The sequence below is a fragment of the Rhinoraja longicauda genome, chromosome 24 (assembly GCF_053455715.1).
Source record: "Rhinoraja longicauda isolate Sanriku21f chromosome 24, sRhiLon1.1, whole genome shotgun sequence".
Classification (NCBI taxonomy): Eukaryota; Metazoa; Chordata; class Chondrichthyes; order Rajiformes; family Arhynchobatidae; genus Rhinoraja; species Rhinoraja longicauda.
The window spans coordinates 11,649,309-11,665,317 of NC_135976.1; the positions used below are offsets into that span (position 1 = coordinate 11,649,309).

General features: G+C 43.3%; 1 protein-coding gene across 5 annotated transcripts in view; it reads right to left on the reverse strand.

The window, feature by feature from the left end:
• The window catches only part of LOC144605427 (synaptotagmin-B), a 549,186-nt gene that overhangs the window by 45,899 nt on the left and 487,278 nt on the right, over window positions 1-16,009 (reverse strand). For all 5 annotated transcript variants that reach the window (XM_078420666.1, XM_078420663.1, XM_078420662.1 and 2 more), the window contains 3 exons: window positions 13,658-13,825; window positions 9,607-9,774; window positions 5,057-5,174 (listed from right to left, as the gene is read on the reverse strand). In XM_078420666.1, the coding sequence (XP_078276792.1) occupies window positions 5,057-5,174; window positions 9,607-9,774; window positions 13,658-13,825 (454 nt within the window). The remainder of the gene's footprint in view (window positions 1-5,056; window positions 5,175-9,606; window positions 9,775-13,657; window positions 13,826-16,009) is intronic.

The window sequence follows — 16,009 nt, forward strand, 5'->3', positions numbered from 1 at the left end:
ACACAATCCTAGTTTTAACATGCAAATTGACAGAACAAGGCCTTTGTCTTTGATTCTACTTTTCACAATGGGACCGACCCTATAGGTTCCCAATTTATTACAAGGTATTCTCACACGTGAAAACTCCTCTCATGGTCTCATCCTTCTCCACTGTTTCAGTTGTTTGCCATAATTAGGCCATTTAGCAGTTCTCTCTTTTAAAATTTTACCAAGATAGGAATTACACACGGGTAATTAATCTCTTCACCTTTCTTTGTGTTAAATTTCATCTGATGTGTGCTTGTGTGGGTGTGTGCATCCATTTCAATAGTCCACATAGGTCTCCCAGAAGTCCCTCACTCAAGATAGACACAACGTGCTGGAGTAACTCAACAGGTCAGGCAGCATCTCTGGAGAAAAAGGATGGGTGACGTTTTGAGTCGGAACCCTTCTTCAGACTTACGCTTGCTCTCTTACTTAAGTTACATGTTATTTGTAAATTTCTAATTATATCTTCAAGTTAAGTCCAATTGGTATGAAAAAAACACATGACTCCTTATTGAATAATCTGAGCCCATTGATGCCAGCCAACAGAAGATAGATATCTCCTGTAGGGCAATTATCTCTGCAGCTACACGAAGCTCACCTCTTTCACTGAAATGCAATCAATTCTGGGTCTTTGGTTAATATCCACTTGTCCTAAAAAAATTTTTTTACCTGTTCTGAAATATGGCTTCATGCAAGGAACACAAAGCTGCTCACACTCTCTTTAGATTGCATTCCACATTCAGTATGTCGGTCAGTTGAATTTTCAATACACGCCCTTTTGTTCATCAGTCCTTTCATGCTATGCACCAAGGATCATACATTAGAAGGGACCATTTGAATTTGAAAGCATTGATTTGTCCTCTTTGATGTACTGTAATTCCTTGCCGATTATTTCTACAGTATCTCCTGCAGAAGCAACTAAAAATACATGCTAAAGATAGGCACAAAAGTGCTGGGGTAACTCAGGCAGCATCTCCGGAGAAAAAGGATGGGTGATGTTTTGGGCCGGGACCTTTCTTCAGACTGAAAGTGGGGGGAGAGAGGGGTGGGAGGGGAGAAGAGCTGGAGGCGAGAAAAGACCAGGACTGATCAAGGCCAGAAACCAATTACCTCGGGCAGGGCAGAGCCCCATTATTGGCTGGAGAAGGTATGATCTCAAGAGAGAAACAAAGTGGTGAACTGTGGAACGACTAGGGTGGAGGAGAGAGGAATGTTAGTAGAAGTAACTTAAAACTAGAGAATTCAACGTTCATACCACTGGGTTGTAAGCTCCCCAAGCAAAATATGAGGTGTTGTTCCTCCAGTTTGCGTGTGGCCACGAATGGCGGGAATGTATTTTATGGACTACGAAATGAACAGCATCTGCTGGCATGAGCATTTTTCACTCAACCATCACCCTGCCCTTGACACTAGTTTCTTTGAATGTATCGTACAGCAATCTTGCTGCCCATCCAGACTGACGAGAGGCTGAAAATGCCGTAAGTCAACAGAGAAACAACAAGGTCTCAGGAGTAAACAATGTCCCTGCTCAAGTTCTAACTTTTAGCAGAGGCCAACCTCAGTCACAAATGGGAGACCTCATCTCTAACGTCTGGGACAGGAACGAGATGCCATGGGACATCATGGGACCATAAAAGCTATCCTATATCAGCAAGTTTTCAGCTGGAGTGGAACTAATTCAAAGGATGAACAGAAATCAGCTCAATCTACTTCACATCTACTCCAGAAACAAGATCACCCCAACCTCCATCTTTGAACTGTAGCATACAGATGGCGCTTGAAAATGCACTTGTTGGACTAACAATCATTGTCGACATGTTCACCGAAGCATATATGTACACTTAACATCTAGAAAACAAATCGATCTGACAATAAATGGCCAGGGTGAGGCTTAAAAACAATGGATTACCTTCCATCTTCTACTGAAGTAATCCCATGGGACTGCAGATGATATGAGTTGCTTTCCATGTTGTAGAGTGCCCTTTCAACAAAGGCATTCAGCATTCACCATGAAATTCATCAATGCCATCAGTGCACTAGCACAGTTTAGTCTTGGTTTTGTTTAGTGATACAGCATGTAAACCAGGCCCTTCAGCCCATCTAGTTCATGCCGACCTTCGATCAACTTTTTTCCCAGGAGCATGGGAGTGCACACAAGCCCAGTATAACTAGTTGTGCCATTAAATGCATCCTACCCAATCTGTGGCAGAGACTGTGGGGCCCACATTGACCCCCTTGACCATCTCAGAACCGAAAGGAGTGGACTCAAAGCAAGTCATGCTCGCACACAAGGGAAAACAGAAAATGCTGCACACTCTCTTTAGATTTTAGACTTTACAGATACTGCATGGAAACAGGCCCATTGGCCCACCGAGTCCGTACTGACCAGCGTTCACCACGTATGCACTGCAGATGCTGGTTCAAATTGAAGGTAGACACAAAATGGTGGAGTAACTCAGCGGGTCAGGCAGCATCTCAGGAGATAAGGACTGGGTGACGTTTCGGGTCGAGACCCTTCGTCAGATTGAAGAAGGGTCTCGACCCGAAACGTCACCCATTCCTTCTCTCCTGAGATGCTGCCTGACCTGCTGAGTTACTCCACCATTTTGTCTACTCTGTATACACTAGCATTATCTTACACAGTGGGGAGAATTTACAATTTTACCAGAGCCAATTAACCTACAAACTTGTACATCTTTGGACTGTGGGAGAAAACTGGAGAACCCAGAGAAAAGCCAAGCAGTCACGGGGCGAATGTACAAACTCCATACAGACAACACCTGTAGTCAGGATCAAACCCAGGTCTCTGGCACTGTAAAGCAGCAACTTTACCGCTGCACCACTATGAAGTCCTACTCATGAGGTTCAGTAGTATTTCTGGCAATCTGATAAGCATCTGCAGCATTTTACGTTTTTATTTCGAATTCCCAGTATCTGCAGTTTTTTTTAATGTTCACTCCATCCCAAAGGACTGCCGAAAGTGAGGAAGGTGGCAAAATATAATATTGGGACAAAGCACATGACCCTGCCAAAACACCTCAGTCGTACATCAAATGTTGCATGGCACAGAATGTTGCAACTTGCAGAAATTCATTCTCCAGCAGTTGAATATTTTTGTTCAGTTTAGTTTAGAGATACAGCGTGGAAACAGGCCCTTTGGCCCACTGAGTCCGCATCTAACAGCAATCCACGCACACTAACACTATTCTAAACACACTAGGGACAATTTACATTTATACCAAGCCAATTAACCTACAAACCTGTACGTTTTTGGAGTGTGGGAGGAAACTGGAGATCCCAGAGAAAACCCACGCAGATGACATGGAGAAAGTACAAACTCCGTACAGACAAGTACCGTAGTCAAGTTCGAACCCACGTCTCTGGTGTTCTCTTCTCCTTGCTTTTGAGGCAGCAGGAATTATGTAACGCCCTCCAGACGCTGTAGCCAGTGCAATGTGCTGTTGTCAAGGGCCGTGAGGTCTACCCCTCCACCAGGGGGACGGAGGACAGTACAGTCGAAAATGACGTGCTGCGCTGTTTGCTGGTCTGCTCCACACGTGCTGCGCTGTTTGCTGGTCTGGTGCTGTAAGGCAGTAGCTCTACCGCTACGCCACCATGGTGCCCCATGTATGAAATGCATAATTCTGGGGTTCCTCCCTCTGCCAAATCACCTTTTAGATTTAGAGTTACAGCGTGGAAACAGGCTTTTCGGCCTACCGAGTTCACGCCAACCAATGATCACACTAGTTCTACCCTACACACCACGGACAATTTATAGAAGCCAATTAACCTACAAACCTGCAGATCATTGAAATGTGGGAGGAGACCGGAGCACCTGGAGAAAACCCACGGGGTCACAGGGTCCCTGATAGGGTGATCGCTTTGTTTGTTCCGTCAGCTTACACCACCTTCTCTGCTACCCAAACTGACCAGTTTTCTTTTCTACTTCGCTGGTGCCACCATGAATTCCCTGTCATAAAGGAAAATCATGGAAAAAAGATGAATCTACATTTTTTCTTAGCGATACAGCATGAAAACAGGTCCTAGGGCGCACCAAATCTGCACCGACTAACAATCACTCCATACACCAGTTTTATCCTACATTCTAGGGGCAATTTACCGAGGACAATTAACCTACAAACCTGCATGTCGTTGGAATGTGGGAGGAAACGTGAGCACCCCGAGAAAGCCAACATGGTCACAGGGAGAACGTGCAAACTCCGTACAGACAGCACCTGTAATTAGGATTGAACCCGGGTCTCTGGCGTTGTAAGGCAGCACTCTACCGCTGCACCACTGTGCCACAATAACATCTACAATTAGATTTTCTGCCTTTTAAAATAAAATTCTGAATTCTTTGACCATCTTTAGTTCCACTGAATAAAGGTTTACTTAGTGTTTTTGTAGGGAAGGAAGCTAAAATCTGTGCACAGAAACAATACTGAATATTGTTTTATGTCTAATCAGATTTCAAGGCATTCAGACGTTTCTTGAGGTGAATTAAATACCATTTTAGTCTTCGAGAAGTTCAAGCTGTCACAGTTGCTAAGCACAAAAAATAATTTGTCACGAAATACAAACCTGGAATATTTTCTTTTATTTCTCATTATTTGCATAAAGGAAATAAAAAAGATTTTTCGCGTTTTTTTATATAATTGTAAATAAAATGAACATTTATGATACAGGTCATTTTATTTAAAATGCCAAGTTCACCCACAAATTGTTTCCCTTTGAACATTTAGAGTTTATAAGCAAGTATAAACCAAAGCATGATTCTTAATCTTAACAGCTGCCTGCTGATATTTTCTTGCTGGTACCCAGTAATACATTTCCATCATTGTTTTCAGAAAGCTGAAGGATAAAAACTGAAGAGTTCCTGAGGGATATACTGGTTGAGAACTCTGTATAATGTGCGGTCAATTTTCTCTTCATTCAGCGCTGGTGATATATTGCAAGGTGCCTGCGCACTTACTGTTAGCTCTAATGGTTCTCTTAAATCCTGACACATCTGAGCTGTTGTCTTACTCACCTGAGAGTCCACCCACGTCCATTTTCTTTAGATTCTTTGCTTCCAGAATACAGACTGTGAGCTTCCCTGCTGTCGGCACGTAGCGCAGTGAGGTACAAATGTCTCCCAGTTTCTCCGGCTGTAGGAAAGCGATGAGGACATTTAGAACGGGTCGAGCGGGCAAGATCACCTCTGACCCCTCTCACCCTGGCCACAAACTCTTTGAAGCACTTCCCTCTGAAAGGCGACTTCGGACTGTCAAAGCAGCCACAGCCAGACATAAAAATAGCTTTTTTCCACGAGTGGTAGTTCTACTCAACAACCAAAGTCCGTAGTTTCTTTTTTGCTCTGGTTTATTTTCACCCACATGTTTAGACCATAATGTTGCATTGCAGCCCAGTGGTATGAACATCGACTTCTCCAACTTTAGATAGTTCCTCTGTCCCTCTCTTCCCCTCCCCCTTCCCAGATCTCCCTCTATCTTCCTGTCTCCACCTATATCCTTCCTTTGTCCCGCCCCCTGACATCAATCTCGAGCTGAAACATCACCCATTCCTTCTCTCCCGAGATGCTGCCTGACCTGCTGAGTTATTCCAGCATTTTGTGAATAAATACTTTCGATTTGTACCAGCATCTGCAGTTATTTTCTTATATATCCTTATTGTTTTGATGTGTTTATGCTTTATTCTTAATAGTTAATTGTATGTTTGTGTTGTCATTTGTGAGCGGAGCACCAAGGCACATTCCTCGTATATGCACATACTTGGCCAATAAACGTATTCATTCATTCATTCATTCATTCATTCATTCATTCATTCAAAATGTCCACATATTTGCATGGATAATGCCAGAAATTTAACGCGGAGCATTAGGTCAGCAGAACATCTGTCCACTTCTGGGATCTGGGCTTGGGAACAGTTATCCAGACTGCATGACAGTGTGTGTCGGAAAGAACTGCAGATGCTGGTTTATACCAAAGATAGACACAAAATACTGGAGTAATTCAGCGGGTCAGGCAGCATCTGTGGAGAAAAAGAATCGGTGACGTTTTGGGTTGGAACTCTCCCTCAGACTGAAAGTAGAGGTGAGGGATGGGGAAATAAACTGGAGGCGTGAAAAAGCCAGAAAAAATCAGGGCCAACATCAGGTGACCCCAGGAAGGATGGAGGCTATAATGGCCCATTGTTGGCTGGGGAAGGTGTGATAATGCGAGGGATAGAAAGATGCGAACAGTGGAATCAGTAAGACCACTAGGGTGGGGGATGGGGGGGAGTAGTGGGAGGAGGGTGGGGGATAATAATTGTCGTCGGCGGGTGGGTGGGTGGGAAGTCCCGGGGAGGAGGTGAGGAGAGGCGAGGCGGTGGATATTGTTGCTGCTCCTCACTGCAAGACAGTGCTTTAACTGTAAAGATCCCATATTGAGGCAAGTTTGGGAGTGGATTCCCATGGCTGTGATTTTGCATGAAACTTTGTACCACAGGTATTAAATTGAAATTTCTACTCTAATAAACAAACCATTTCTGAAAAGCTCCCATGCAAGAAAGCCTTCAGATTACCAGGGAAACCAAAAGAGCAACCATTTAATGAAATGTTGGTCTTCTCCGAATTTCCATGAAAAAACTATTTCCATATTGAAGATAAAATGTAACCTGAGGCAGTTTCAATCAAGTTATGCTTTAAAATGTCAACATATTAAATATCATTAAAATGCTCCTTGATTTATTTAAGGGCAGAGCCTTGGGCAGAGTTTGATCTGAAAAATGAGTTTACTACTGAAAAAGAACAGCTTAGATCAGATGAAGCAGATGGGGTCTGAATGTCAACAAAAAGCTAGGACTACTTTAACTCCTGATCCCTATTTGAACAATGCACCATAGACCACCTTCACCTCCACACCTGAAAATGGCCTGAGTAGTGACAGTGCTGTTGTGGCAGGGAACTGAAATGCCGAGGATTCACGCAAGCAATTCATGGAATAAATGTGTTGGAAAGAACTGCAGATGCTAAATTAAACCGAAGATAGACACAAAATGCTGGAGTAATTCAGGCAGCATCTCTGGAGAGAAGGAATGGGTAACGTTTCGGATCGAGACCCTTCTTCAGTCAGCCTCGCTCAGGGTGGTTGACAACCATCATTTAATTTCTGGATTTGGAAGATGCAATGAGGGTCAAACTTGACATGGAGCAACGATGGTGGAAGTTGTAGAGCGAGAACAAAATGCCAAGGTAAATTCATCGAAGTAACTTGCAGTGGAATCTTTTCGGCTCGGGAAAATAGAACATCATCATCATCGGCAGTCACTCGAAGCGAGTATGACTGTCCTCTCCATAGGGTCGTCCACTTGTGGGTCTGCAGATGTCTGTAGAGGCCGATCCGTGATCCACACACCTTGGTGCAAGGTGGGCAGGGGAGACTGGCGGTGGTAGGTAGTGGTTGAGCCCCCTTCCCTCTGTCCTTGCGGTGCTGTCGCCTTGTCTCTGCGGCGCGGCATAGTTCCGTTTCATGACGTGCGGCTCCTTCCTGCACGGATTTCCTCCAGGAGCGCCTGTCCAGTGCAATGTGCTCCAAGTTGCTCGATGTGATGTGGAGTTTCTTCAAGCTGTTCTTGATGTTGTCCTTGAAGCGTTTCTTTGGCCCGCCGGGGGCTCGATGACCTTCCTTCAATTGAGAGTACAGGATCTGTTAAGGGAGACGTGTGTTGGACATACGGATGACATGGCCTGTCCATCGGAGTTGGTGCTGCATTATTGTGGTGGTGATGGCTGGTCATGTTGGCTTCCTCCAGAACGCTGATGTTGGTGCGTTTGTCCTCCCAGCTGATCCTCAGAATCTTTCGTGAGGATCTTTGATGGTGTTGTTCCAGAGCTCTCAGGTGCCTGCTGTATGTGGTCCATGACTCAGCTCCATACAACAGGGTGGGGAGGACAACGGCTCTGTGGACCAGCAGTTCTGTTTGAGCCTTTAGGTCTCGGTCTTCAAAGACTCTTTTCCTGAGTCTGGCGTAGGCTCCACTGGCACAACACAGGCGACGGTTGACCTCAGAGTCGATGTCAGCTTTTGAGGAAAGAATGCTGCCAAGGTAGGGGAAGTGGTCAACATTTTCAAGAGTGGTGTCGCCCACTTGTATAGTGGGCTGGGTAGACAGTTGGTTGGGTGGAGGTTGATCTAAGACCTGGGTCTTCATGATGTTTAAGGCTAGGCCCATGGCTCTGTACGCCTTGGCAAAGGCACTCAGGATGCCCTGGAGGTCTTCTGCGGAATGTGCTGCGATGGCGCAGTCGTCCGCGTACTGAAGCTCCATGATGGCGGTGTTGCTGGCTTTGCTCTTGGCCTTTAACCTATAAAGGTTGAAGAGCCCATTGTCAGTTCTGTAGAGGATTGGGATCCCCAGTGGCAGCTCTTCACCAATGAGGCGGAGAGTATGGCAGCTATGAAGACGGCAAACAGGGTGGGTGCGATGATGCATCCCTGATTGACCCCCGTTTCCACAGTGAAGGGCTCGGATTCAGAGCCGCTGTTGCTGAGCGCTGTGACCAACATGCCAACATGTAGAAGCCTCAATATTCTGATGTACTTGTCGTGGCAGCCGTACCTTGATAGTATGCTCCAAAGAGCCTGGCGGTCTACCGTGTCAAAGGCCTTTGCCTTGCAAAGTAACTTGTAGTTGAATCTGTTAGGCTCGGGAAAACAGAATTAGGTCTTCTCGGTCTTAATAGTAGAATTTGGTGCGCCCATATCGATGGTCACCTCTTCAACTCTGTGACAACGCCAGATATTGAAATATGGGTCAGGAGTTAAGATGGTTCCCTGCTCAGGTAGCATGTGTTACACCTGCCCCCAAAAGTATTTGTAGTTAACAGTGACCTGGATAAATTAAGTTGGTAGAATTAATCTGGAAGGTATCTACAGGAATCCCTGCCTCAAAAAGGCAATCATCATCATCAGAGACCCACACCACCCTGGCCAGACTCTCGTTTCATGCCTGCCATTGGGACGGAGGTACAGGAGCCTGAAAACTGTAACATCCAGGTTCAGGGTTCAGCTTCTTCCCTACAATCATCAGGCCATTAAACACAACAACTTCCTAATAATCTCCGATATAGACTTGTGGGCTTTTCCTTTTACTTTGCACTATTAATGGTTATATATTTGTCTGTTCGTTTTAAATACATATTTTTCTGCTGAACTTTTTTGTTGTTATTTATTGCAGGTTTTACAGAGCACTATGTTTACATACTTGTTATGCTGCTGCAAGTAAGAATTTCATTGTCCCATTTCAGGACATTTGACAACAAAACACTCTTGGCTCTTGACTCTTGAGAATCAGTTTATAATCTTGCAAGCACTGGAAAAAATGGTTCAAATTGAAAACTTGAATGACTTCTCCCAATTTGCTTATGATTTTATTCTACATCATAACAATTTTGTCTACAGAACCTTTCGAAGTGTTTGGGTACGAGCAAGTTACGCTCCGAATTTTTCCGCAACATGTACCTGTCATCTGCCACCTTTTTTCCAAGGTAGCACCCCATGGATATTAATAGACTGGTTCAAAACACTTAGCCCTTACCTCTTCTTTCTCAGCACTCTCTAGATCACGCCATTCTTCAAGCTGTTGCCCAAAGTCAACTTTGGTCATTAGGACTGTTACTTGACCGATACAGTCATGTTTGGAGAATCGATCAAAGTCATAAACAGCCATCATCAAGGTCTTTCCTCCCAACTCCTGATAAGGAACCTGTATATAAAATCAGTTAAGGTTAAAAATGGCAGAAAATCGCTGTTTTACTTTGCTATCTGGTTCTATTGCACTTCACATTATGATTGCGATACCTGTAGCAAATTGCCCCGGGGCAGAAATCCAATAACTACTGCGATTTAAAAAAAAAACACCTACTGAGATACATTGGAAGTATACAATTTCAGGTAAAGTTTTGAATCTGAATCGTTATAAAAAAAACATTGCTGAAAAATCAAAAATTATTTATAGAATCACTTTGCATATTTCAATGTGATTTATGAAGTGCTTTTGAAAAAAAAAACATTGGTGATTGATTGCGTACCCGGCTGCGATGTGCTTATCTCTATTTTAACTGAATTGATTTGTGAATCTCTGCTGCTTGACATCTCATTAAATGTAAAGACTCATCTGTAAATTTCAACAAAGCAGTCTATTCATTGCTTGGAAATATCTCGTGGCATTAAGTATGCTGGCCAATTTTTTTCTCTTGTTTCAGTAACATGCTTCATTTTGCTTTGGCACCTTATTACAAATTTTAACATTCGATGATATTTTTGTTTTTGTCGAGCAGAAGAATATATAATTTATACCATCACTTATTGCTGATGGACATTACAAAGTGGTACTTACTGAATACACAGAGTGAGTTCAGGTAGCATTTTAGCCATCTTTGTGAGATTGTTTGCATTGTTTTGCTAGCTATTTTTATCACGCCGTTCATCGAGGCTGACTCTGTTACATTGGTGCATCACAGGTCAGAAGGATTTATCATTCGCGAGACCATTAGACACAAAGCAGAATAAATCTTCATGTTTTAGTACTCCCACAGCCGAACTTCCCACACTGAGAGCACATATGAAGAATTTCAGTGCACGCCTCATTAACATTCATGGCCAGGAAATTATCGGCCCATAAATGAGCTGAATTCCCATTACGTGTTCATAAATGTTTGAAGTTTTGTAATGAAACTTCAAAAATGAGACGTTCTCCCCACTGCGTGATATAATCTGATCATGGGTGTCCAGAGAAGGCCTTAGGTTTGGTCCCCACCTGTATTGAGTTGACCGAAGATAGACACAAAGTGCTGGAGTAACTCAGCGGGACAGGCGGCATCCCTGGAGAGAAGGAATGGGGGACGTTTCAGGTCGGATGAGTCTGAAGAAGGGTCCCGACCTGAAACGTCACCCATTCCTTCTCTCCAGAGATGCTGCCTGTCCCGCTGAGTTACTCCAGCTTTTTATGTCTATTATCCATTTAAACCAGCATCTGCAGTTACTTCCTGCATATATTGAGTTGACCATTTATATTGGGCTTAACAGTGGGAGTGATATTACCTTCTTCATCACCTTTGGACTGAGGATGAGTGTGATGGAGTTATAGAGTCTTAGAGTCATACAGCATGGAAACAGACCCTTCAGCCAAGCTTGTCCATGCCGACCAACATACCCCATCTGCACGAGTCTCACCTGCCTGCATTTGGCCCATATCAGTCCAAATAGGTATATTCCATTCATATACCTGTCCACATGTTTCTTAATATTTCCGAATAAGAAATTTATACCAAACAAAAGATAAACACAAAATTTTGGAGTAACTCAAGTCCACCAAATCCACGCTGACCAGCAATCACCCTGTACACTAGCACTATCCTACACACTAGGGACAATTTAGACTTTACAGAAGCCAATTAACCTACAAACCTGTACGTCTTCTGAAATGTGGGAGGAAACACGGGAGCGCAGCGGTAGAGTTGCTGCTTTACAGCGAATGCAGCGCCGGAGACTCAGGTTCGATCCTGACTACGGCTGCTGCACTGTAAGGAGTTTGTACGTTCTCCCCGTGACCTGCGTGGGTTTTCTCCGAGATCTTCGGTTTCCTCCCACACTCCAAAGACGTACAGGTATGTAGGTTAATTGGCTGGGTAAATGTAAAAATTGTCCCTAGTGGGTGTAGGATAGTGTTAATGTACGGGGATCACTGGGCGGCACGGACTTGGTGGGCCGAAAAGGCCTGTTTCCGGCTGTATATATATGATATGATATGACCCGGAGAAAACTCACACAGTCACAGGGAGAACGTACAAAATCCATACAGACATCACCCTTAGTCAGGATCGAACCTGGGTCTCTGACGCTGTAAGGCAGCAGCTCTACCAATGCACCAGTGTGCTGTCCCAAATATTGTTTTTTCTTTGGTCGAAACATGAGAAATGGATACAATGGAAATTGTTGCTGTGATGTGGGTGTGCCAAGACTTAGTTGAAATCAGGTTTGACCAAGTAAGCTGGGAACACAATTTGTTCCATACTTGTTATTACTGTTTTGATTTTAATAAATGTAACTCTGCGGAGCAGACTCAATGGGCTGAAAGGTCTCATTCTGATCCTATGTCACAGAGTCATAGAGTCAGAGAGTGATGCAGCGTGGAAACAGGCTCATCGGCCCAACTCGCCTACACCGGCCAACATGTCCCAGCTACACTCGTCCCACCTGCCCATGTTTGTACCATATCCCTCCAAACCTGTCCTATCCATGTACCTGTCTGTTTCTTAAACGTTGGGATAGTCCCTGCCTCAACTACCTCCTCCGGCAGCTCATGTCTTATGATCTTATGAACTTGGGCTGTGGGGACTGTGAAATGAACACCCATTGGTGTACAATAGTCACCAGTAAGCAGTTGTGGATACATCATTGATCTGTAATCTCAATGTCAATACTTTTGAATAATTTGACCTTCAGTGATGTTGATGTGTGTTGAAATCTCCCACAGGTGGCAGTGTCCCTGATTTATCTTCAACTAGACGAATAAGACACAGCTCCAATGACAAAATTAGCTTTGTTTGTACAATTTTTCAAAGGGTCCAGTTTGGCTGAGGAGAAGGGAATGGGTAACAGTTATAACTTTGATTTTGATAAACAGAAATAAGAGATAATTCAATATCTTAGAATATGTCCAATTTTTGAAATGTATTTTTTAATAACAGCCAATTTGTTAACTTTTTGTCTTTTGTTCCAATAAACCTTTTAAAATTCAGGAATTCAGGATTTCAGTGGGCAGGAAGGACACTAATGAAGTTGAAGAGAGAAGGAACTGCAGATGCTGGAATCTTGCGTAGAACACAAAGTGCTGGAGTAACAGCGAGTCAGGCAGCATCTCTGGAGGACATGGATAGGTGACGTTTCGGGTCAGGACCCTTCTTCAGCTTGGTATAAAGATAGATCACAATCTAAAACGTTCCCTGCCCGTCCTCCAGAGATGGTGACAGACCCGCTGAGTTACTCCAGCACTACCTTCTCAGTCTACACACTAATTAAGTTATTACCTTGAAAAGGGTGAAAGATAAATATGAATAGGATTTGATATGATGTTGTTCAGAGAGCAGGGTTGGAATAATTTACTGTTTTGCACAGTGATCACTTTATTCTTTTTGGGATCAAGGCTCCAGTGCAAGTTAAATGATACATTTTTATCTCCTAAGTTGGTCAAAGTAAGCGAAAGTTCCGAACGTCAATGTACTTCATTGTTGGAAAACTCTGTGCAAATATTGTGCTGCCTCTTTCAGTGTGCACAATTTATAATTAAATTAGTAAATAATGAAGTGTGCGTGATTTACTTGTTTTTTGTAAAAAGCGTTCCACAAATTTCCGAGTGGTGCTTTTAAAGACAGTTAATGCCTGTTGGCAATAATGTCTCGGAAAACCACGGATTTTCATTGACAGCGTTGCCTATTTATTTATTAGCAAAATATCAGGCAATATATGATGGATGCTAATGGAACGCATTAAAAATTAAAAACAAGTTGCACAAACCTTTCTGACTAATTGACACAACACCGAAATTTAATTTATTCAACGTATCGCTGCTTGCCATGAAGTGTTACCTTGAATACGAAGGATTCATTGAAGGTAGGGTTTAGAGTCTTTTTCTGAACTTTAGTCTCATATTTCTTCTTCTTGTCCGGGAGCAGGAAGACTTTAACGTAAGGGTCAGATGTCCCACCAATGTCCAATGCAGGAAGTTCAGCTGCCTGAATAATTCCCACTGTTAGCTGTAAAACACAAGGGAAATGATAATGAAAAAGATGTCAAATTCTATACCAGAGTCATAGAGTCATGCAGCAAAGAAACAGGCTCTTTGGCCCAACTCATCCATGCTAGACCCATTTGCCCGCGTTTGGCTGATTTCCCTCCAAACCTTTCCTATCCATCTAGTCATCACATTTTATTATCAAGAGGTCAGAAAGCAAGCCTTTCAATGGGAACTTGGTTGAGCCTACATAAAAACTGATGACTTAGGTTCTGCTTGTATTTTTCAGCATGCTTTGCATGGAACAGAACATCCATTAACACCTTATTTGAAAAATAGCAACAATCCCAAAGAAAGACAGGTCACTTTTTTACACATATCTCGTTTCGATCTCATCTGAAGGAGGTTGTGAGAGAGATACGGATATATGCTGCAAGGGTGTGTCTGGTTCTCTCCCATTCTCCTCTGCTACTCAATGCTGGGTTTGTGACTTTTATTTATCCTCAGTTATGCTTACTCTTACATTACACACTAGCTGCAGTCTGGCAAGGGCATTGCTAGGCATTAGTCATGCCTACACTACCATTAAAATCAATCATAAGATATTTATACTCCCTTGTGAAAGTTTTTGACACACTCTTTGGGTTACACAGCCATTGGAAAACTATCCAATGTAGCATTAGTAATAAAGATGAGAGAAATTGATAAAAAATAAGATTAAATATTGAGGAAGGATATCACATTGACATGGTGCACTCAAACTTGGAAATGTAAAACATGCTTTTAATTTAGTTTAGTTTACTTTAGAAGTATAGCATGGAAACAGGCCCTTCTGCCTACGGCGGCCATCAATCATCCACTAATATGTTTTTGTAAGAAAATAACTGCAGATGCTGGTACAAATCGAAGGTATTTATTCACAAAATGCTGGAATAACTCAGCAGGTCAGGCAGCATCTCAGGAGAGAAGGAATGGATGACGTTTCGGGTCGAGACCCTTCTTCAGACTGATGAGCCTAATATATTTTTTTGTTCCTTTCCTTTGCAGTATTAATGCTGAAGATGCACAAGAGGAAGTGTGCCTCACAGTGTCAGAGACTAATGTTTGATCCTGACCCTAAGTGCATTCTGTGTGTAGACAATCTCCCTATGATACTCTGGTTTCCTCCCATATCCCAAAGACGTTTGGGCTTGCAGGTTGATTGACCTCTGCAAGTTTCCCCGAGCATGTAGGAAATTAATGCAAATGTAGGATGACAGAACTAGTGTGAACGGGTGATCAGTGGTCGGCACGGACTCAATGGGCCGAAGGGCCTGTTTCTGTCTTCTAAAATCAAGGCGGAACAAGTTCATCTGCCCCTTGTTCCCCTGCCAATTACATGGGTTACCATGTTACAGAGTAGCATATTGCATTTATTCCCTGGAGGAGAGGAAACAATTGGCAGGTGGCTTCCCAAGCGTGCCGGACATCCTCATGTGACCTTGAGTGCCTTAAGTGTAGACGGTGAAACACTAAAGTGAGCTGTATCCATTTGTTCTTCGACGACATGGGAACGTGGGGAATTTCAGACTGCTTTCTTCGGGCATTTAATGCCTTCATAGGCACCAGCACTGGGGTTGCAACATTTAATCTCCATTAATCGTGCAGGGAGACAGATAACATTAAAAAAAAACTCGCACACAACCTTGCCAAATGTCACAGGCTTTTTGTTCTCAAGATATGGAACTCCCTGCACACGACTATGAAAAGGCAAGAGCAAGTTGTTGTTTTATGAAGAATACTTTCATGTGACTAACCTTTTGTTCACTCGGCAGCCAAGTTCATAAAATATGGCTCCATTATCTTTGCAGGGAGAATGACATTTCACGCACACACACACACAGGTAAATCCCACCGACGGCAGCAAATAGACCCACAAAGCTGCGGATATATTGATTCCTGCAATGTGTGAATCCTCAGAGACTGCGCGCGGGCCATGGTATTGCTTTAAACTAATCCCAAAACACATTTCATTGTTCTGTAGCCAAGACTGCAGGCAAACCACACAAGACAGTCCCAAAAAATAATACTGTGGCATCTAACCATTCATGTAACATGACTTATACACCAAGATTACTGCCGCTCGGATTGCTCACATTTAATCGTCCAAGATGGACATATTCTGCACCCTTTTAGTCTAAAGGCGATGATAAAACATATCAGTACT